The sequence below is a fragment of the Trematomus bernacchii genome, unplaced genomic scaffold, assembly GCF_902827165.1.
Source record: "Trematomus bernacchii unplaced genomic scaffold, fTreBer1.1, whole genome shotgun sequence".
Taxonomy (NCBI): Eukaryota; Metazoa; Chordata; class Actinopteri; order Perciformes; family Nototheniidae; genus Trematomus; species Trematomus bernacchii.
Genome location: NW_022987429.1, coordinates 799,356 through 821,783, shown reverse-complemented (window position 1 = coordinate 821,783; position 22,428 = coordinate 799,356). Strand labels below are relative to the sequence as shown.

Sequence of the window (22,428 nt, the reverse complement as noted above, 5' to 3'; positions counted from 1 at the left end):
AGCGGTGGAGATGAGGAGGTGTCGGCGTTCTGGCGATTTACTCGGAAGGGCTTCAGTAGAAGCTGCTGGGAGTCCCAGCAGCTTCTACTGAAGCCAGTCCCCAACTCCGGGGACTTCCGGCCGGGGACTTCGGGTGGCAGTATACGCCGTGAAGTTGTTTGCGGCCTGCCAGTAAACCCAAAGCAGAAGAAGAAGAAGTGACGTCAGCGGCTTTATTTGAGTAATCTTCCCTCACAGGGATTTATTCCGGTGTGAACGCGATCTGCTCTTTAGTTCCATGGGGGAACTAATATAAGTGCTGGGAACCAGCGCCATACAGATAGATCTATTATATGGCTCTGCTGGGAACTAAGTACGGCAAAGTACTTGGTGTAGCGGCTATTGAGATGAATGTAAGCGTGATGAGACTGTGTCTTGTTATCAGCGCCCTCTAGCGGACAACAGCAGAACAAACTAAATCAATTTAGATCACATTACGTGTAGTGGGGTTATGATTTTGCCTACCGAGATATAAAGTTTACCACTGTCCTTAAAACACATCACAATGTTTTTGTATTGTGTGCTGTCATTAATGTGACATGTTATATTGTGTAATGAAACCAACATGTTCCTTTCAAAGAAGCATATTTTTGAGATTCAAACCATCTGCATCCATGTTCTCTTAAAGTTCTCAATGTATCAAGTTCATATTTTAAGCATAAGAAACACGAGTCAGTATTGGTGGTTCATTCAAATTATTTCAACTTTGAATGTTTACAAACCACCTGTAGGCCTATGTATGTCAGTGCACAATCTTCACTATGAAACCGTCACAAACAATACACAATCAATGAGCTCAATATCAAATGTTTTTAGTTCACAACATCCAGTTTATGATATTAAAAATATAACATCTGCACTTAGTAAGAACATTATTCATTTGAAAACTTCCAAACCATCCCTCTTCACAAAGAAGATCTGACAGAAAGGTTGATTTAGTTTCTGTTCTGGAGCTTTTTGACCGAGTCTTCACTAAGTTGATCCCACATCACATGATAAATCCTCGAAGGACGCTCAAAACAGTTTTAGAAGCTCCAATCTGCGAATGAAAGCTGATTGAAACCGTCAAAAGCTCCAGGACAGCAACTAAATGGACCTTAAAATTGTTCATTTCCATGCTCAATGAACTCCAACGTCAATCACAAGGCTGTATTTGTTTGCATGTTTTAGCCCGTCTACAATACATTGCATATAGTTACTTCCTGTTGAGTATTGTACTATCGTGTAACAGTATTATTAGACTGAACAATGAATACTCCAGGGAGCCACTGGTTTCCATTTCATCAGGTTATAGCGACTTGAATATTTAACTGCGAGTAGTTTATATTTAAAGGAGCAGTAAAGACAGTGTAGATCGTTCAGGAAATGGTTTTCCTTTGGGTCCAGAAGCAGAAGCTGCGTTTCAAATCACCTTCAGTGCATTTATCTACTTCTGTAATTTTAATTGCCAAATTCTGAAAGGGTGTAATACTCGCTGTATTAAGTGCCCTCAAAAACTCCTACAATGGAACAAAAAGTAGTGTTCATGGTACGATAAAAAAACAACTTTAATGACGATCATTCATACAGTATGTGTTGGAAATATCAATGTAATATGTGTAACTAATGAGTCTCTTATGTAGGAAACATTAATAAATGAATACACGAATGTCAGGGTTCTTTCAAACATGGCACAAGATGTTTAAATTGAATTGAAAAAGAAGGGGCTAATATAACTTCAATATTTCCTGTTGTTCAGTCTTTTTAACTGTGATCTCTGACTCCTCTGCAGACACTTGAACGCACCACACAATCCAAGCTTTCCTCTGCATTACTGCACAGTCCTAGATGTCAGAAATGTATCGTGGCGGTGTTTAGGAATTTCCTTAGTTAAACATCACAAAGTATGTCAAAATGTTGCTGTTGCACTGATTATAACACAAAGTATGTCAAAAATGTTGCTGTTGAACTGATTATAACAGTGAGCTCCATAGGTCCATATGTGAAGAGTGTTTCTAGTAGTTTTATACTTGTAATTATCTGTAGTAAACTTCCTGCAACCATGACAAAAATACATTCAACTTAATATAAGAGGTGGGAGTTATGTAGTTGACATTATTTAGCTAATCATACAAAAACAACAGCATGGTCGGTGCAGTATTTTGTACATTTTTTGTCAGAGGGCGTTGAGATGAAGGCCGATCGCCCCATGATTTATGGAAGATTGCAGGCAGAAATGAAAACTCTCATAAAAGCAGCTTCTCTAAATGTATTTTTCTTCAAAAGCTATGGCACCAGTCAGTCATCGAAATGCACCCACCATCATCTGCATGAGTGTGAGCGGAGCACAAGTTTAACATGAGGCGGAGGAAATGAGACCCTCCCTTTGAAGCAATAAATGCTATGTGATCAAATGTCCTGAAACAATAAATAGAAAATCTTAAACCTGCATCTTTTACATTAGAATTATACAGTTGTTTCTTCAGTGCATTTTGACACTCTCCTTTAGGCAAGAAACCTCCAGCAGGATTCGGATCAGCAAAACTGGCACTTTTTTTTTTTTTTTTTTTTACAATATCTGATGAAATAATTGGCCTTTAAGCGGTGAGTTTAAATCCCCCCATGAGTTTGGAGGACAGCAGGTCAGTCAGTGCATTGATCAGTGCATCAGTAGTGCGTCGACGACAGACAAAGTCCTCCCGTCCAATCAGATCACCTGGCCTCAGCGAGTGGTTCTCAACCTCCTTAAAAACAATCTCAAACATATTAAATATGAACGCTGATTTGCATATAAGATGTTTTCTACATTCTTTACATTGTTCTGTAGCTCTTTAGGTTAATTCTTCAAATGTGGCCGTCTCATAATTTAAAAAAAGTCTCCAGCGGCGAGTCCAGGCTTCCAGGATTTTGGATAACGCTTCGTCTCCTGATGATCGCAGCAACACTGTTAACACTGAAGGTGGTCTGAAGTCAGCTGGTGTTCAAGTGCTGGATCTGATGCATCACATGAACAACACTAAACATCTAAAGCACTCAGTTTGGCCGTTAAAGTCAGAGCTGATGCAGCCGCTTGGTATGTGCTCGGCATTTTTAAAAACTCGCCAAGGCAACGTTTGTTTGAGCCCGCCCTCCTGTGGAAACTGTCTGTTATCCAGTGCAGCTGTGTTCTTTAAAAGTCAGGATGGAAACGGACATAGCAACAAAGTCAGGATGTGGTAAGGCGCCAGAAAAACTCCTCAAGATGCATCCATGATTCAGGCAACTAGCGGCGTCCTGTCCATTTCTTCCTGCTGAGCTTCAGTGGGGGGTCTCTGTGGGAGGAGCCCTGTCATAAAGGCTTGTCAACCACTGCGACTCCTGGAGGGGTGAGGACAAGAGAGAGTGAGGGAGAGAAACAGTGGGAGAAACAGGTGAAATGTGAAGACGGTGTGATGCTGATGTTACCTGCGTAGCTGCGTCCGTTGCTCATGTTTGTGGGGATGAGGCTCCACTTGTCTATGGCCGGGTTGTAATACTCGACGGAGGAGAGGTTACAGGAGCCGTCGTCTCCCCCAATCACGTACAGCAGCCCGTTAATGGCACACACACCTTCAGGAGAGACAGTGATAGACGTTTCAAGCCAACAAATGTACAATGCTCACAGTAAATGGTATGTACGCAACAATATAGATCCCATAACTTTACATCGTGTAGAAATGGCAATGAAATTCTTCTGACCTGAGCTCCTCCAACAATGCAACATATATAATCAAATATTTAAAAAAAAGTCTATATACATGTAAATAGAATGTGTGTGTGTGTGTGTGTGTGTGTGTGTGTGTGTGTGTGTGTGTGTGTGTGTGTGTGTGTGTGTGTGTGTGTGTGTGTGTGTGTGTGTGAGGATGAATGTGTGTGTGGATGAGTTTGTGAGTGAGTATGAGTGTGTGTGTGAGTGTGTGTTATTGTTACCTGTACCTGCGTTTCGTCGGCACATGTTCATGTCGCAGACGAGTCTCCAGCTGTTGGTCGTGGGGTCGTACACCTCCACGCTCTTCCTCACCAGGGGGCCGTCGTGCCCCCCGGCTGCATACAGCTGACCGCTCAGCACCCCCACCCCTGCACAGAACACAATTTATGTGTGTTTATTTTACAAGCAAGAGGGTGGGTTGTTTCTTGGTGTTGTTTGGGTGAGTGTATTTAATGGTTCCAGTTGCAGACCACCGGGGGGGGCTGTTTCTCTATAAGACAGGCTTTGTGACTGATACTGGATGACCACACTCTTCAGTATGATAATGATGATAGGACACACCTCCAGCAGCTATTAACCTGTTAAACCCCACGGACCCTTCGGCGGGTCCGAAAATGCGACATATGTTAGCACCAGTGTGATCTCTGAAGTGTCATTTATGAAACTATTAATGTTCCACACCCAGCTGACGGGAAGAAATTCAGCTAACTGACACACGAAAAAAAAAATCAAAAATTCAAAAATAAATTCCCACAAGAAGCCTTTCAATGAGCCCTTAGCAAAGACGGACTAATGCTATTTCTGCTCATAACTCACAAAAACGATCATTTATAATTAATATTTTCTGCACAAACAACACATCATCTGAAAGCTGAGATTCCACAGATTCCATGGGTATAAATACCCCATCACTGCAGGCAAGAATTCACTGAGCTAGCAGCCAGAACATAGCAAATAAACAACATCAGTTTTCAAATCCATGACAATAATTAGGTCTTACCTTGGCTCTTTTGTGATCAAAAGTTGTGTTCAACGGAATAAAAACGCTGCTCAAGGTTAATCCAATGTCTCTTAGTCACTTTAGAATTGTTCCTGATAATCAATCCTTTCATTCATGGCAGAAGGGTAGGTACAAAGATTAGGTGTCCATGGCTTCAGCTGCTGGACATGCAGTTTACGCATAGCCCCCCCTCCCCCGCCGTAAAGTATTTACGTATTTTCCAACTGCCACTCGATTCTATTGGCTCTAACGATTCAAAAAATGTGTAAATCACGCAAATCGACCAATGGGTTCCAGAGATAGGGTCCTGCTAAGTGTACATCAGGCCAGTATATGCTGCTTACCTACACTCCTCCTACGTTTTTGACGCAGCAGAACCACATTGAGAGGAGCGCAGAGAACGGCACAGCAACAGCCGGATTTGTTTTCTTTCTCTTCATTTGAACAATGGCAGCCAGAAAGAAGACTGTATTGTCCATCGAGGAGGCATTGGAACTAGTATTTGAGGACTCTCCTTCGGAAGATAGTGATCTTGTCACGCATGAAGGGGACAGTAATGACTCCGATTATGAAGTTCCACCAACGGAAAGGTATGTCATCTCTCTGTTTGTATCTATTACTTATTTATTTGGTGTAAGAGTATTCATCTGTTTTTATCTTTTAGTTATTTATTTGGTGTTGAGTATTCGTCTATAGTAATTTCACACACGTAACTATAACACGACGGCATCCATCTTGTGATATAATGTTATTTCACACACTCAACAACATACAAATAAAATGGAGGCCGTTTATTGTTCAAAGACTAGAAATAAACAAGACAGTAGAAAATATACATGTTGAATTTAACACGGTATTATATATATATATATATATATATAAAATATACATATTTATAAAATATACAAATACATATATATATATATAAAATATACACATATATATATATAAAATATACAAATATATATATATATATATATATATACATATAAAATAGACACATACATATATAAATATATGACGGACGGAATATTAATATTAAATATTGAACAGATTATATCAACCCCGTCTCACATAATTTACATGGTATACATTTTGAGTGATATACTGTTATTTCACACACTCAAAATTGATGTTCTGCTGTTGTTGTAGAGAAATTATTTCTGATTTGAGTTACATTTTTGAAAGTACAAGCCAGTGAATTAATCTATTTGTTTTTTCCACATTTGGTTTCACAGTGAGGAAGACGATAATGAAATGGCTTCTGGATCACAGCCATCAACGTCTGCGTCCAAGCTACAACGCCAATCAAAGCAGCATTCAGAGCCAGACACACCTAAGTTACGACGCCGGGCATCTGCACCAGTAGTAATTCAGCCTGCCTCTGCATCTTCTGATGAAGAAGAGCGTGGTGTGTGGCAGACTAAGAATGTTACCGTTCCTGACGCTGTGGTGGACTACAACAGAAGCATGGGCGGTGTGGATGTGTCCGACGCTTTGATTGGATACTACAGCGTTCGTCACAAAACGATGAAATGGTACAAGACTTTTTTTTACTATTTTATGGATATTTCCGTGGTGAACAGCTTCCTTCTCTACAAGGAGCTGCACAAGAGGAGGGGTGACCCCGCCAGGGCGAAGCCACTCACACAGAAGTCCTTCAGGGAGCAGCTTGCTAAAGAAATGGTTGAGTTTTCTGGAGTCCCTGCAGCAGCACCACCCCGCCCACCAACACCCCACACCATCACTGACATGCATGCCCGAGTATTATGGGGAAGATGCCACCACGGTCAAGAGGTACTGCAGGAAGTGCTCTGATGCTGGCAGCAGAAGGGTGAAGACACCTGTGTACTGCAGGAAGTGTCAGGTCCCTCTGTGCTTCACTCCCAAAAAGAACTGTTTCAGGGCATGGCATGACTTACTGGAATAATACTGTAACATTCAGGGTTTGTATAAAGTTTTGAGAGTGTTTATTACCCAAAAAATGCTTGTTGTTTTTACCTAAAGTGTGGTGTTATTGTGTAGTGTGTTGCTAACATTTTTTAAATAAATCTGCTCCAGTTGGAGTCAAATGTTTCCTATGTTTCCTAATTTTTATTGTGCAAGTAAACATGCATCTCATGCAAAGAGGGAACTTCCCACACACACACACCCCCCCACACACACACACTCACCACACACACACACACACCCCCACCACACACGCACTTAAATATTTTTATTTTTTTTTTTAAATTTGACAATAATCATTTATTTATTTATTTTTATTATTATTTATTTTTAATTTGTTGATGGAATGAATACCTATAGTGATGATTCAATGTTATAAAATGATTTTTACAGTCTGGTACCTGAAAAAGGTCAAATGGCACTGATGGAACCAGACGTTCCCCAATGTGCCCAAAGCTTAGTCCGCCTAGACTTTTTTTCCCTAAACCTCTCTAAAAAGGTCAATTTTCACTTGTTTTGCCTCAATCTCGATACAGGGTACTTATTATATGTTATACTTTGGATTCCCAAAGCTTTTAGGCTACTAACCAATCATTCAAGGGTGGTTTTCACTATAAGTAATGTTATTTTTTTAGGCGGAGGTAAGAATTTACACTTTTTTACTATGTTCCATCTGAATTTACTCTGACACAGAAACATCTATATTGATTCTGACACTTCTACATTAATTTAATTATTAATTTAACCCTTTTAGAAGTGAAGTTATAGTCATTTGTTCTGGGCATGTCATTTTCGAGCCTGAAACCTGAAAAACAGGCTTGGGGCTTAACAGGATACAACCTAGGCACTTTTTGAGGACATGAAACATCTGAATTGTATCAATGGTCAAAGTCAAGATTTTAGAAAAATGTGTGAAAAAAAAACAACATCATAAATGTTTTCCAGAAAAAATATTTTCTCCAATGCATATTTTTGACTATTTGTTATGAGTTCAGAGATAATGATTACTTCATTACGTTCCTTGTAGTTTCTTATTTTATTTGGATACTATATTTAGTCATCCGCCACCTTAGAGTGCTTTTTTTCATAAATAAAAAGAAGTGTGTCCAAAGAAAAAAATAGTATGACAAGAAAAACTCACTTTTCAGTCACCAGAGGCCTGTACTATGAAGCTGGATTTTCGCTTAGCCGGCTAACTTCAGGGAAATCTCGGGCTTTCCGGTCCTACGACGCTGGTTCTCTTTTTAGCAGGCTAGATTTCCATGGTAACTTATGCTGAGCGGCAAACCTGCTCCGGAGCAGGTTAGGTGGCAGGCTAAGAGATCAACTCAGTGAAAGCACTGCCTGCTGACCAATCAGAGCTCCGTGTGCGGAGTTTAAAGCGATCAAGTCATATTACAGGATAGAGGAAATACAGAAAAACTGCCGTTGCAGGAAAGACGGCCGGCCAAAATCAACTGACTGTGTGAACGTGAAAATTAATAGAATATCCCCTCCCATCTTCAGAGCAATCTGACTATTATAATATTAGCGTTAAGAAAGCTTACTTAAATATCTGCCACGACATAAGTAACCGGATCAGAGTAACATTAAGTACAGTCCGCGGCACTGTGAGTGCAGACGTAGATGTGTCCCATTATCATTCATATCATATCACATCATAATGTATCATATATTTCCTTATTTGAGTCAGCTTCTTGAGCCGTATCTGGCCGTGCAACACTCAGTGTCACATACTGTATGCAGAAGTATTATTTTAAGCAACACATTAAGTTGATGAAACACTCGAGTCAAATTCTCCTAATTAAAGTCAGATCGTGTCTTGGACGGGGCAGTGATTTCATAAACCTGTTAATGTACGCATTCAAACACTTTTTCTTTTACCAGCTGTATTCACCTTGCAGGTGCAGCTATGTGGCTTTTTTCCTGGATAAAGTGTTTAAGTCATGGATGTTTAAAGTTTAACTTCTTCATATTTGACTAATATTAAAGTTCACTTTTCATTCAGGAAGTATGACGCTGCGCTGTCAGTACGCTTGTCCGTGTTTGAGATTGGTCGAATGCTCCAAATACCACCCCTTTCATGTGAACGCGCACCTAACTAGATAGGACACGGCTGGCTTGAGCGATCCACTTGATAACCAGCGTCGTAGTACAGTTTAGCCAGAGCGCGTATGTTTTGGATTGGGCCAACCGGCTAACTCAAACATATCCAGGTTAGGTTGAACCAGCTTCGTAGTACAGGCCTCAGTTTAACAGATTTTGTGTGTGTGTGTGTGTGTGTGTGTGTGTGTGTACCTGCTCCACTGCGCCGTGTGCTCATGTCAGCCACGTAGCACCACTGATCAGCGACGGGGTCGTACTCCTCCACCGTGCTGAGACACTGACGGGACGCTCCATCATAACCTCCCACTGCATACAACTTACCTACACACACACACACACACACACCACAATTGTGAAATCAGAATTTCAGCTTTTCATTGTAATGTCACATGTTGTCACTATAGTCACACAATGAGAGAAACATACACACACATGCGCACAAACACACACACACACACACACACACACACACACACACTTGTTGTCTTACCGTCGACCACTCCTACACCCACACTGCTGCGTCTGGTGTTCATGGAGGCGACGTACATCCACTCGTTGGTTTTATAGTTGAGGACTTCTACTGTCGACAAACCTGAAGGAATGACAGAAACACAAACATTATCTGGCGTGTGTGGGATCAGTGTGTAGGTGAGATACAGTATGTTGCCTCAAGCTGGTAGTTGTGAGAACAGAGAAAATCTCCCATGTCTCTTTATGTTTACACTGAGGTAGGCGGTGCTACTGCAAATAATCAGAATCTGTTCAAACAGATCAAGATGCTCAACCAGATGAGAGAAAACAGGGTTGGATAATGTCATTTAATCAGCATTCCACTCGTTACCTGTATCAACTTCACTCTTCACACATTTTTTCAGACATATCTTAACTGAAATTGTATACTTTGAACACAACTTCTTCGCAAAATTGGACCCCACAAAAAAGGGTACACAAAATCAATATATATACTTGTTACTAATCGTTACTAACAGCTCAGCCTTTTGCTCTGTATGAGCGTGTGTGTGTGTGTGTGTGTACCTATGCTGCCGTTGAACCCCCCCACAGCGTACAGCAGGTCTCCCAGCACGGCGGCCCCCAGCGTGCTGCGTCTCTCTTGCATGCTGGCCACGGCGCTCCACTGGTCCCTCGCTGCGTCGTACGCGTCCACCGTGCGCTCCCGCAGAGAGCTGTTGAACCCCCCCACTGCAAACACTCGGCCCCCCATGGACACCACACCTGGACACACAGGGTGAAGGGATAAAGTTATTCATACGGATCGTTTCCCTGCATGAGAATGGTTCAAGGTGGCAAGGTTTTTGTTTTCGAGTGAAAGTGATGTGTAGGTTTAAAACAACAATCAACATACAACATTTCTTTTACAGTTTGACTGGAGGAGGTACTGTTTTTATCATTTCTGGTGCATTCAAGGACAATTTGGAATCAAGATTTTATCAATATGTGATCAAATCTGATCAGTTGCTGCCTTTAGTTTAGATTTAAGGAATTAGACACTTTGCTGACAAGTTCAAATAAAAAATAGTGAAATGTGATGTATATTGTATACATTTATTCACAACCACCACTTGAAATCCATCTTTTATATTTTAAATTAATGTTGTGAAAATACAGCACCCTTGGGAAACTCATTGTAATGCCCAATTGGTTATAGTCACTTGTTTGCTGAGACATGTGGATTAGACTAAATCAAATGGTTCTACTATTTAAATGTTACTATAAAATGTTTGTGTTTACTCCCCATGTACCCAACTACTTACATACCAAACACTGGGGCTGCATGGTCCCAATCAAACACAGAGCTTCTGGAGACTGACACCAAAAACCCAAAGTGTTTGTCCAACCAGATGTACATCTAGTTTTTAGTACAGGTTGAAAACAGTAGAATTGGCGGACTCCACTACTCTACAGACACACACACACCTGAGCGGCAGCGTCGTGACGGCAGGTCGGCCACCTGGTACCACCGGTCGTCCTGGAAGTCGTAACACTCCACGCTGCGGATCGCCTTCGGAGCCTGACCGCCCACCACGATCATCACCTGCACACACACACACAGTCAGGGAGACACACACAGTCAGGGAGGTCACAAAAAAAACAATTCTCATCTGATACAGACGTTTTTAAACATGGAGAGTCTGTGTTTAATCTGACGTGAGGGGTGTGTGCGTGCGTGTGTGTGCGTGCGTGTGTGTGCGTGTGTGTGTGCGTGTGTGTACTTTTGGGATGCTGATGGGGGTCCGGGGTCGGGTCCGGTCTGTCTTGATGAGGTGTCGCTGGTCGGCTGGCAGCAGGTGATACTTCATGGCTTCTATGAGGAAATCTTTACAGGTGTTGTTGTTCTTTATCAAAGCCTCCTCCTCGACAATCTGAAACAGGAAGCACATTTCAGGACATTTTATTACATTACATTAGAGGTCACTTGTTAGCTGCTTTTACCCAAAGCGACTAACATACACTCAATACTGTTGAGCAATCGCCACACAGCAATTTTGGGGTGAAGTGTCCAGTGACACTATGACATGCTGAATGCAGTGGGGATTGAACCAGTGCTCCCCTGATCCGAAGATCAGCAAACCCACTGAGCCACAGCCTCCCCCTATCTTTATGTACCTTATTAAAATGGGTGGGTTTACATGCACCTGGAGCGTGCAGCAGGTCAGGTACCACATTACTATTAATATCATAGTACCTCACATTTTTTTTTCAACATGGTTACTTTTTATGTAGTAATTACAAAAGACACTAATTCCTGTTTTGTATTTATTTGTTTTTTGTGTCTGCGATGGATCAGAGAATAGCAGGCAGCATTTCCTCACAGTGTGTGTGTTAAAAAAAATAGTAAAAGGTTAAGCAGTGGACTCACTTAGATTTCAAGAAGATTATTTTTGTTAGTTTCAATTTTAGTCAGAATTATTTTTAATAGGATGCATCGCCAACATATTATTTTCATTTAATCGTGATGTTTTTGGTTTAGTTTGTTAAAACTAAAAGTCCAGGAAGGTTGTTGGAGGACTAGCAGATCATCTTCAGGCCTCACTCACATATCCTTTGGTCTTACTTACTTGGGTTACTTATGTAGTTTTATTCATAGTCTTGACAATATTCAAGTGCCAACCCTTTTCTACAACTACAAACATATATAGGTGACATTCATAACAGAAAAATGCAGTGAAGCGGGCTAAAGTAGAAAGTGTAGAACTAAGGCCCCGCTCACACGGGACCGTTTGCGTTTATGCACAGTATGCGTATTCAAAAAAGTCTTCCGTTCACATGCATTTGTTTCATTTAACGTGTCTGTTCAAACGAGGCCGCTGGAAACGCTGTAGTACATATGCTGGGACTGTAAGTGGCGCTGTAACTTCCGCCAAAATACACCAAAAGCCGCGAAGAAGAGCAACCGAGCAGCCCCGCTGCAATGTTGCCATGGCTACCCTTCTGTTTAAGCCCCGAAACTGAAACTGAAAGAAACTGAAAGAAACCGAATCTGTGGATATTGCATCCCGACCAAGAAGCACGTCTCTGTGGAGAGGACGGCTCAGAAAGAGAGAGATATTCTCTGCAAACACCGGGTGAGATCCTCCTTTGTCAATATAATGGATCAATGCATGAAATCTGACTCTGTTTATTTTGTTTAAGGAGTATATTGGGCGTTAACAATTCTGGTTTGCCTTTTATAATATTATTTCATTCAAGAACCCCTTGTGCGTTTAATTAACACAGCTATTTTTGATAGTTGCTACAGCAGTGAGCAGGAGAGGTGGGGAGAGGTGGGGCTATCGCTATTTTTTCAGGAAATATTCGTATAGAGGTGATTACACGGACTCGGTTGACCCCCCAGAGCGTTTCGTTTGCAAATCTATCCACCTTGGGACCCGTTATTGTTTGTGGGGTCAGTTTCTATCGGCCTCGTGTAAATAATAGGGCTATACGCACGCGAAACTATGCAGATACAAGCAGTTTTCTCCTCGTGTAAACGGCGCCTTAGTGTAGAAAGCAGAGCAGTATTGATTTTACCTGCACCAGGTAATCCCTGGACAGCAGTGGAAGTCTGACGTGCTCCATCAGTTTGGGCATGTACTCCAGACGAGCTGGCTTATCGGACTTTATCCAAGATATCATCGCCTCAAATACCTGAAGGAGAGAGAAAGAGGAGAGGGAGACAGAAGAGAGGGAGACAGTAGAGAGGGAGACAGTAGAGAGGGAACCCAAATACAGAAGGGGGGGAATTGTTAAATTGTTAAACTGATCCAGATTCAGTCATTTTATCTGTCTTTGTATGGTTTTGTGTAGTTTTAGGTCTGTTACCTCTGAAAACTGAACACATTTACACAAAGCGAAATACTCAACACATTTGGAAATGTTTCTAATCTATATCTATGTGTCTTTACTTTTGAAATGTTAGGTTTGGATTTTTTTTGCTATGTATTTTGTCAAGCACGAATAAACTTCCTTCTGAATAAAAAAAACACACTTTGCTTTCTGGTTCTGGTGAAAAATACAATGAAATGTCAAGGTCCGTACTCTTGTGTGTTTAAAATAAACTGTGTGTATATGTTAACAAGTTGGTTAATTGGGGATGCAGGAGCAAAACTGATTGCATAATTAAACAGGTTTGTAGATGGCGGGCTTCAGACATTGTTCAACGAGCTGACACGCCGGAACATTTAGATGAATTGAACTCACTGATTGTATCAATTGCCTCGTTAAAGCTGTAGAAACTGCTTTCTTTCATTGGGAAATACCAATATCGATTGCTCCCAGCAGGACGGCAGTATACCAGAGGTGGCAGACCTTTGTTGTGCATGTGTTTCTTCCAAAATCTACCTCTTCAAATTCATTGATTAACACACATTCAGTTGAGCCTCTCCTGGGGTTTGAGTGCCCCCCCCCCCCCTGCTGAGCACAAAGGAACGACAACGATGGTAGTTGAGGAAGAGGGCCGTTACTCAGCGACTTCCGACACCTTCTTCTAATTCAGGGTTCAAACTAGAAGACTCTAACAACAATGTGTCCACAATGTATAATGTGTCTCATAAAAGAGACAGTAAATGGCAGACACTATCTATAAGAGTTATATTGAATTAAAAAAACACTATATGATTAATTATATAACCACTTAAAAGGTAGGGTAGGTAATTCACTTCAGAAACACTTTTTGTTATATTCCATGGAATGCTCTTAACATCCTGATAGCAATGAATACATTAAATGCTTTGACAATAAATACATTAAAAAATGTCATCTGTGGAAGCCGTGGCGCTGTAAAAAGCACGACCAATCATTTTAGCCGGCCCGGCTAAAATAACTGGATGGCCTACCTGCCTGTCAGCCTTCCATCTCGTGCACAAACTTATCTCGTGCCCTCATTGGTCATGTGCGCGTTCGTGTGTGTTGGAGGAGGGGCTCTGTAAGGAAGTCTGAAGGAAGGGGCAGATTTTTTTCGGCTGCGTACTTTCAAATTCTAGCGCACTCGAGCTGGTTTCTCCATTCTTACCTACCCTACCTTTAAGCTTATTAAATAGCAATACATTTATTGTTTGTTTGGGTCATCTCACACCAACTCACTAAGACCAGCCGGCAGATGGGGGTGCTGCAGCCCCCTCAGCACCCCCCCTTCCCGCGTCCATTCCCGATGTCTCGCTGTCTCGCAGACCCCACGTAGCAAGCAGGAAATTAACCCAGCTCACACTATCCGCTCCTCGCAGCAGCGAGCCGCGCAACGTCCCGCGCAACGTCCGCCAACACGGCACCCAGACCCCACGCAGCATTCTCATCTGTTTTGTCCTTACTGGTGTCATTTTCTGGTTGCTAACGCCATTGTAACACATAATCACTGATGTTCCGCTGTAACGGTGGTGGACTCATCAGAACATAGTGGGCGAGCTGACCAATCAGAGCAGACTGGGCTCACAAGGGGAGGGGCAGGAGCTCCAACAAGCCGTGTAGGACAGAGTGTGAATACACATACTATACAGAGATGCTGTATGAGAAACCAATGTGAGTTTGGAAAATTGCACAATATAAATCTATTCTAGTAGACCTCAACAATGGAATTATGATCAGTAAAAATGGCCATGACATGGGACCTTTAAGGGTTTGTTGTCATGTAGCTGATGTGACTACTAGGGCTAGCAGTGTAAAATGTGTAAATGCTTCCAAGAGGTTTCCTTGTTCTTAGTGGCTTCAAATTTGGGTCCACACAAACAAGACATTTCATCTATCACATTCCTATAAACATGAGTGCAATACGAAAGCGGTGGCCCTTATGTCTATACACTTATATTGATCCGGCCAGGGATCTAAAATGAAACAGATAACTCGGCAGTAACTGTTTCAGACAGTTTGACACTGAGCAGTGTGACAGTGTGGCTCTCTCTCTCTCTCTCTGCTGACAGCAGGACGAGTGACAGACTCGCAGCAGACGGACATGTCGTCCTCAGGAACTCATCTGATGAGCTCACCTTAGCAACTAGTGTAGAGGACGACATGTCCGTCTGCTGCTGGTCTGTCAAAAGGAAGTCTCTGTGTGGCATGATGACGAGGACAATGTCTTTTAATACAGACACAGATTGTTGTTTTGCGTACTTAAGATCGTAATTCTTACATTTTCTTTTACCAACAAGGGAAGAGACAAACTGCTTTTATTTAAGGGCGGAATTCAGTTTTGGCAAAATACCTCGACATTGATATTGCAAGGATAATGTAGTTTATTTGTATTTGGGTTTTCATAAAATATTTACACACCTGATTTTAATGACTGAGTGCGTAAAGATAAATTAAAAAAATATGTTTTGCACCTAAGCCATTATACTCCATTCTTCAAAATGTAAGACGATAGTTTATAGTATAGTATATAATGTAGTCTCATCTCATAATATTAGTATAATATGGGTGTACGTGGTGCTGCTGCTGACCTTCTCCTCAGTGGACACGGTGAGTTTGTCGCAGGAGATGAGGCTGCACACCTGCTGCAGAGAGAGGCCCAGGAACTCCTCTCCCTGCACCACCTCAGAGAAGTGCTGCTCTGAGAGACACAAACCAGCAGGGTTACACACGCCACACAGCAAATATTTGTATTAAGCTCTGTAACATGCAAATACAATACCCAACAGTGGTCAAGTATCACATTTGTTGTGTGAATTTCAGCATTTAACACTTTCCCTTGGAACATAACACATTCCTTCCAAAGAGGCATTTCTGAGAGCACGCACACACACACACACACACACACACACACACACATTGAGGTGCGAAGCTTACCGGCGTATGCGTGGGCCTGGTCGAGGAGCTGCGTGCATGTGTGCAGGTCAGCGAAGGCTCTGATGCCCAGACAGTTGGTGGGGTGGAGCTGAGACTGCAGGAACTCACAACACACCTGACGCACGTCCATCAGCTGCAGGAGGCTGGCTGCCGGCAGCAGAACCTGAACACAGAGAGAAAGTAATTTTAAACATTTACTGGAAGGAACTGACTTTGGAACCCTTATTCTGGGTAATCTTAATTCAAAATGATCAAAAGTGTTAAAAAACAATTCTTTACCATTCACAGCCAAGCATTTAGAAACATTTGATAGCTTGAAGTCAGATAGCCATCTATTTTTAGTGCAAACTAATCAATACTTTAACAAGCCAGCCAATAACCCCTGTGAATATCACCTTGGTGACAAGACAAGCAGAATATTAATACTCGTATATATCGAATAAAATCCAATACAGATTGTTAGTGGAAGTAAGTTTGCAACATAAATAGAGCGGCTGATTTAACTTTGATCTCTGCAACGTGTATTGCCTGAACATTACTTTTTCATGCAGCTTGGTTTATTTACAACACCTAAGGCGCCGTTTACACGAGGACAAAACTGCTTGTATCTGCATAGTTTCGCGTGCGTAGAGCCCTATTATTTACACGAGGCCGATAGAAACTGACCCCACAAACGATAACGGGTCCCAAGGTGGATAGATTTGCAAACGAAACGCTCTGGGGGGGTCAACCGAGTCCGTGTAATCGCCTCTATACGAATATTTCCTGAAAAAATAACGATAGCCCCGCCTCTCCCCACCTCTCCTGCTCACTGCTGTAGCATGGCCAGTAGCCATCTGTAACGATCAACTATCAAAATAGCTGTGTTAATTAAACGCACAAGGGGTTCTTGAATGAAATAATATTATAAAAGGCAAATCAGAATTGTTAACGCCCAATATACTCCTTAAACAAAATAAACAGAGTCAGATTTCATGCATTGATCCATTATATTGACAAAGGAGCGATCTCACCCGGTGTTTGTAGAGAATATCTCTCTTTCTGAGTGCGTCCTCTCCACGGAGACGTGCTTCTTGGTCGGTCGATGCAATATCCACAGATTCGGTTTCTTTCAGTTAACTTCCCCGTTGCATTTATCCATATATTTACATGCTGAGGAAATTACTATATCCCGCTGAATACCAGCAATCGCCACACACACACTTCCTCCTGTCAGTAGCTACTGCTAGTGCTACTGCTACTGACCATGCTACAGATATTAGTGCAAAATCTACAGCTCCTCTACCACAACCATCAGCAACAAGTGGACATGGAGAATTACATGAACTACATGTTGCTAAATCCACCGCGGGGCATAAACAGAAGGGTAGCCATGGCAACATTGCTGCGGGGCTGCTGCGGAGTCTTCTTCGCTGCTTTTGGTGTATTTTGTGGCGGAAGTTACAGCGCCACTTACAGTCTATGTACTACATATGTACTACAGCGTTTCCAGCAGTCTGGTTTGAACAGACACGTTAAATGAAACGAATGCAGGTGAACGGAAGACTTTTTTGAATACGCATACTGTGCATAAACGCAAACGTTCCCGTGTGCACAACGCCTTAGTCTGTCAGTTAGCAAAGCAGTCAGTGCAGTGTTAAAATCACGATGCTACCAGACAGACACCCATAACTCAATCCTGACACACAATCTTAACTAGGTCAGTGACAGACTGCCTGAGTCTGCACACTCATCATCCTGCGAGTGTGTGTTGTTACGGTCTCCTGTTGTCTGAAGCTGCCCTGAAGCATCATGTCTGCTAAAGGGAAACATCAGGCACTGAAGCTCTGCCGTCACAGCCCATACAGGACTGACGGCAGATTAAAACAACACACATATTGTCTGTTAAAAGGAAAGCTCAGAGAAATTAAAAGTTAAACTAATATTTTACCAAATTTGAGTCAGTAGTCAAAACACAAACAAGTGAGCCAATCAGGCAGGCACGCTGCTAACAGTGGGAGGATTTCCTGCCTCTGTCCATGCACATTTCCTGTGCTAATAATCAGAGGAAGTTTCCTGCCTGCTGCATTCATACAGCCCTGCGTGAGAGCCATGCAGCCTCCACCGACACAAACAAGGCTTCAAACCAGAGCTTCACAGCAAAACTCACAACCATTCCCAGCTCTTACTTCTCTGGTTATAAACACCGTCCTCAGGCAGGTTCATTTTTGGCCTGTCTGAAATTTTACAAAAAATCCAATGATCAGTCCTTAATTGAAGGGTTTATGTTATGATAAGCAAAAACTCTGATCACCCAAAAAAAACTACAACTTTTTTGCTCATGTGGTCCCAGATATAGAGTTATTTATATGCTTTATTGCTTTGAAGACAATAGATTGTATGTTCCTTTAATGGCAGGAGTCTGAAATGTAAAGGCTGTTTCACAAACTAGATTTTCCTTTGTTGTATTATTTTTTCTAATAGTTCACAATTACCACAACAAAATATCAGATCGAAAGGCTAAAATGAATGTGTTCTGAATCAAAGTCGAAGCAAAACAGCATTTAAAAACGGTGTTAACCACTGTACTGCGCACAGAATTCATGGAAATCTCTTTGAAATTCCTGAAAATCCAAATTTTTGGCAGTTATAACCAGCTTGTTATGTTGTTGCTCTGACGTTGGCTTTAAACAAAGACTGCACACAGACAAAGGTCACGACAGCCGCTATAAGATAAGTTTCCTCCTCCAAACCAAGGAAGCTTTATTACTGTGCCCAATGCTTTATAACTGAGCAAAAAGAAAAAGAAAATGTGACAAAAATGAATTGAGTTTAGAAATGCTGTCCCCCAAGCAAAAACAAGTTTGCTTCTTAGAAAGTAATCCCACCAACAGAGGAGAGGAAATGCTGAGATCAAAATCACACAAAGCATCAGAGGATATCCAATGAGATGAGACTGTCACTTTCCCTCAAATTATCCTACTGCTGTTCATATATAAGGCCAAACCTTTAAAAGCTAAACCAGAGACGCAAACACGGTAAAAGCCAGCGTAACACAAGAAGTAAATATCAAGTAAAAACAGGAAAACACTTTTTGAACTCTCTCTCCCTTCCTACTCGCCGCTTCATCAACTCTCTGGCAGCTGTTGAAAAGTAAAAAAATGAAGTCTTATGTCTTACTACTTTTCCCTGAACTTCAGGGTTGGCCGACAAAAATTCATCATCCCTTCACCACTGTATTAAAAGTCGCAGCCTCCCACACACACTCCCTCACCTGGACGTTGTCCTCTGTGACTTCTATTTCAGCCGTGTAGATGTAGTCCACCAGCTTCCTCAGGGTCTGTCCGTCCACCTCTCTGATCTCCACCTGATGGGCTTTGCTCTCACTCATGTCACCTACAAAACACACAGACGTTAGCAAATGCCAGTAGACACACATGCCATTCAACCAATGTGTGTGTGTGTGTGTGTGTGTGTGTGTGTGTACCTGTAAACATGGCACAGAAGTAGGGGCTACAAGACGCCAGGACCACCCTGTGAGCTGGCACTTCAACACTCCCTGCCACCAGCTGGACGTCACACAGCATCTTTTTACTGAAGTATAAAAGAGAAACGGAGAGTGAGATAGAGAATAAAGCGTTGGCAGTGACAAGCCAAGTATTGAGAGGACGGCTGCCAGCAAATGTGCCAAATGAGGTGTTCATTTCCCAGGTTGTATTCAAAGACTCCCGGAGAAATTATGCATTTCCTGTTTTAATATCACTATCAGGCAAGAGTGGCCTACTAGTCTGCTCTGACTTTAATATCAGTCATGATTTTACTTTCTACTGAGGACCACAAGTGAAACAAATATTTGAGTTTTTTGTGATTGAACCCTCAACTATTTAATTACATTTAGGACTGTAATTGCAGTCATTTTACACATAATCAAACATATCCATCATAACCCTATTAGTTTCAGTACATTGCATGTGTTTTTTCAGCTTGTTAGGTTTTCTTTGAAACTGAAACCATCAAAGAACCTGAAAAGTGTGGCGGGCTTTAAAAGCTGCATCATTAGATTGGAGGCATATGGTATTTAATATCAAATATGGAATAACGGCATTAATGCATGTGTGCACTTCGTACACTTAAAAGTATCAAATAAAAAAGGTAAAATTTACATAATTAAATGATATATTAAAATGTTATTCTATTAGACATAGTAACCATTTAAAGCTAAAAGTATGTACTTTGTGTAACATGCAAGAGGCACGTGTTAGACAGGCATACAAACTCAAGCAAAGTACACAGCCAGTAGTTATTTTTATGGTGACATGTGTTTGTGGCCTGATTCTTTCTGTAAGAAACGAACAACACCGTCAGGCACTCACCTCCTCAGCTCGTTCATGAGCTGGAAAGCCTTCCTCATGTGCGTCTGGTTGAAGGTGTGCAGCCCTCCATTCATCGTGTCCTCCTCTGAATCCGTGTTGCAGTTTGGACGCGGCGAGGCCGGCGCGGCCACCAGACTGCTGAGACATGAGAGAAGCAGAATCAGCAAAGATTAATGGCAACCCCACAGTTTATGTTTCATCTCTCGGGTTATGAGATGATGATAAAACAGGGACTTAACACTGAATAACTGTGGTAAAAGTCAAATTGAGTGTTTTAAATAAACTTATTTGGTAGCTGGTGTAAATATTGTGTTATTATTCTGAGAGATAACAATCAAATACGTGGGATCACTGCTAACACTGACCTTTATAAGCAAACCTAAATTAATTATAGGTTTTTTGGTTTGTTAATGTACAATAAAGTGTTTCCTCAATCAGCAGACAGGCCACTCAGTTTAATCTAAATGTGTTTGCACTGTAGGAAAAAGGTTTAATCAGTGTAGTAAAATTGTTGTTTTCTTTATTGCCCATGTTTAGATCCATTATTCGTAAAGTTAATGCAATAATCTAATGGATGTCCCTTTCCTCACTGCACTACATAATCATTCAAGCTTGTCTTTTTGACTGGGGATCCGCTTTTGTTTTCCAAAAATTGCTTGGTTTAATGAGTCACCTTGTTGATAGGGAAAGAGACGATTATATGTACAGTAGTACATATACTACTACTGTGTTCTCACAAGGTGTTTTGTCCACATACTAGTTACAGTTTTGAATAATAATGATGCAGCACTAACAAGCCACATGATAGATAGATAGATAGATAGATAGATAGATAGATAGATAGATAGATAGATAGATAGATAGATAGATAGATAGATAGATAGATAGATAGATAGATAGATAGAAAGCCATGTATCACTAGAATATCCAAAGTGTACACAATATTAAAAGAATACTGAATACTTTCCCCAAAGCAACAGAGATATATAGGAATATACAACAGGAAAAAGAGTATTGTTTTAATTCACAAAGGTACAAATCAGTAAACAATCATGACTCTGACTGAACTGTCTCTTTATATTCAAACATTTTTTTTTAAAGATGGAAAACTATGTTTGTTTGAGTTTCTTGAGCGTCAAGTTGGAAGGCTGGCTAGCTCTTAGCTTTGTCAACCATAAAACTAAACTGCTAAGCTTATGATAGCTCTCGTTAACTCACATTAATTGTAACTTTAAATTGTAGTAATGTCACATTTTGGTTGACGGTCTACACTCGGTATATAAGTATGTTCTTGGTGACAGTTTATCTACATGGTAACTGGCAGGTTGGTTAGCAACTCAACTGCTCCAGCTGGGCAAACCAACGGTGCTAGCTAACTGAAGCTAACTAGTCAACAAGGCTAGCTTCAGTTCGAGTTGCTAGCAGAAAGCTGTTGCACTGTCTGTGGGGTTTATGTCCGGAGGATCATGTGGGGTAAAATGTTATCCAACAGATGTAGAAGCAGCGTGAATCACAGCCTTACAGAATAATCCCCCCTGAGCCAACTCACCCCGGCAGCGACACACCGTCCATCCTCCCAGAGTCAGAAGCAGCAGCAGCGGGCATGAGCGCTGAGTGAGCCGCTGTACAAAGATTGTGTATAACCGAGATGATTCACTGCAGAATCTAAAAACATGGGCATGCAGTTGGACAGACTAGTATGATAATGGTAAAAAGACACATTTATTCCGATCAATCTTAAATCTTGACATCTGGTAGGGGCAGTGGTGTTAAGTAACTAAAGTATACTCAAGTATCTAAGTACACATTTGAGGGACTTGTATTTTACTTGAGTATTTCAATTATTTTGCTATTAGTACTTTTCCCATAGGCGTCATTTGCGCTGGGGACATGTCCCCACCACTTTTTGAAATGGCCAATTTTGTAAAAAGTATAACTTATTCGGGAAAAATAGAATAGAGCACAAAGAAATTTAAAGCAAGAGCACTGCTTTAGTGTCA

General features: G+C 41.4%; 2 protein-coding genes across 4 annotated transcripts; one reads left to right on the top strand and one right to left on the bottom strand.

Annotated features, from left to right (window-relative positions):
• Positions 1–1,567: 1,567 nt before the first annotated feature.
• On the bottom strand, positions 1,568–22,047 carry klhl3 (kelch-like family member 3). Of its 3 annotated transcripts, none has more exons than XM_034141469.1 (15): positions 21,978–22,047; positions 20,429–20,566; positions 19,543–19,649; positions 19,330–19,451; positions 16,077–16,239; positions 15,731–15,840; positions 12,831–12,947; positions 11,033–11,182; positions 10,737–10,854; positions 9,837–10,034; positions 9,292–9,393; positions 8,994–9,122; positions 3,967–4,113; positions 3,463–3,606; positions 1,568–3,375 (listed from the first exon to the last, which is right to left on the bottom strand). In XM_034141469.1, the coding sequence occupies exons 1-15, from the start codon at positions 22,031–22,033 to the stop codon at positions 3,347–3,349; spliced, it is 1,830 nt and encodes a 609-aa protein (XP_033997360.1). In that variant the 5' UTR covers positions 22,034–22,047; the 3' UTR covers positions 1,568–3,346. The 3 variants fall into 3 exon arrangements, with proteins under 3 accessions (XP_033997360.1, XP_033997379.1, XP_033997370.1); XM_034141488.1 differs by having other exon boundaries at positions 3,973–4,113; XM_034141479.1 differs by having other exon boundaries at positions 20,429–20,563; positions 21,978–22,041.
• LOC117491484 lies at positions 4,129–6,885 on the top strand. The gene is made up of 2 exons (XM_034141499.1): positions 4,129–5,335; positions 5,984–6,885. The coding sequence occupies exons 1-2, from the start codon at positions 5,193–5,195 to the stop codon at positions 6,561–6,563; spliced, it is 723 nt and encodes a 240-aa protein (XP_033997390.1). The 5' UTR covers positions 4,129–5,192; the 3' UTR covers positions 6,564–6,885.
• Positions 22,048–22,428: the final 381 nt, after the last annotated feature.

Coding starts and splice junctions, on each gene's coding strand:
- LOC117491484 (XM_034141499.1), top strand. CDS start 5,193: ATGGCAGCCAGAAAGAAGACTGTATTGTCCATCGAGGAGGCATTGGAA. Junction 5,336..5,983: donor GAAGTTCCACCAACGGAAAG/GTATGTCATCTC, acceptor TTGGTTTCACAG/TGAGGAAGACGATAATGAAA.
- klhl3 (XM_034141469.1), bottom strand. CDS start 22,033: ATGCCCGCTGCTGCTGCTTCTGACTCTGGGAGGATGGACGGTGTGTCG. Junction 11,183..12,830: donor CCAGGGATTACCTGGTGCAG/GTAAAATCAATA, acceptor TTCCTGTTTCAG/ATTGTCGAGGAGGAGGCTTT. Junction 10,035..10,736: donor GTCACGACGCTGCCGCTCAG/GTGTGTGTGTGT, acceptor CTGTGTGTCCAG/GTGTGGTGTCCATGGGGGGC.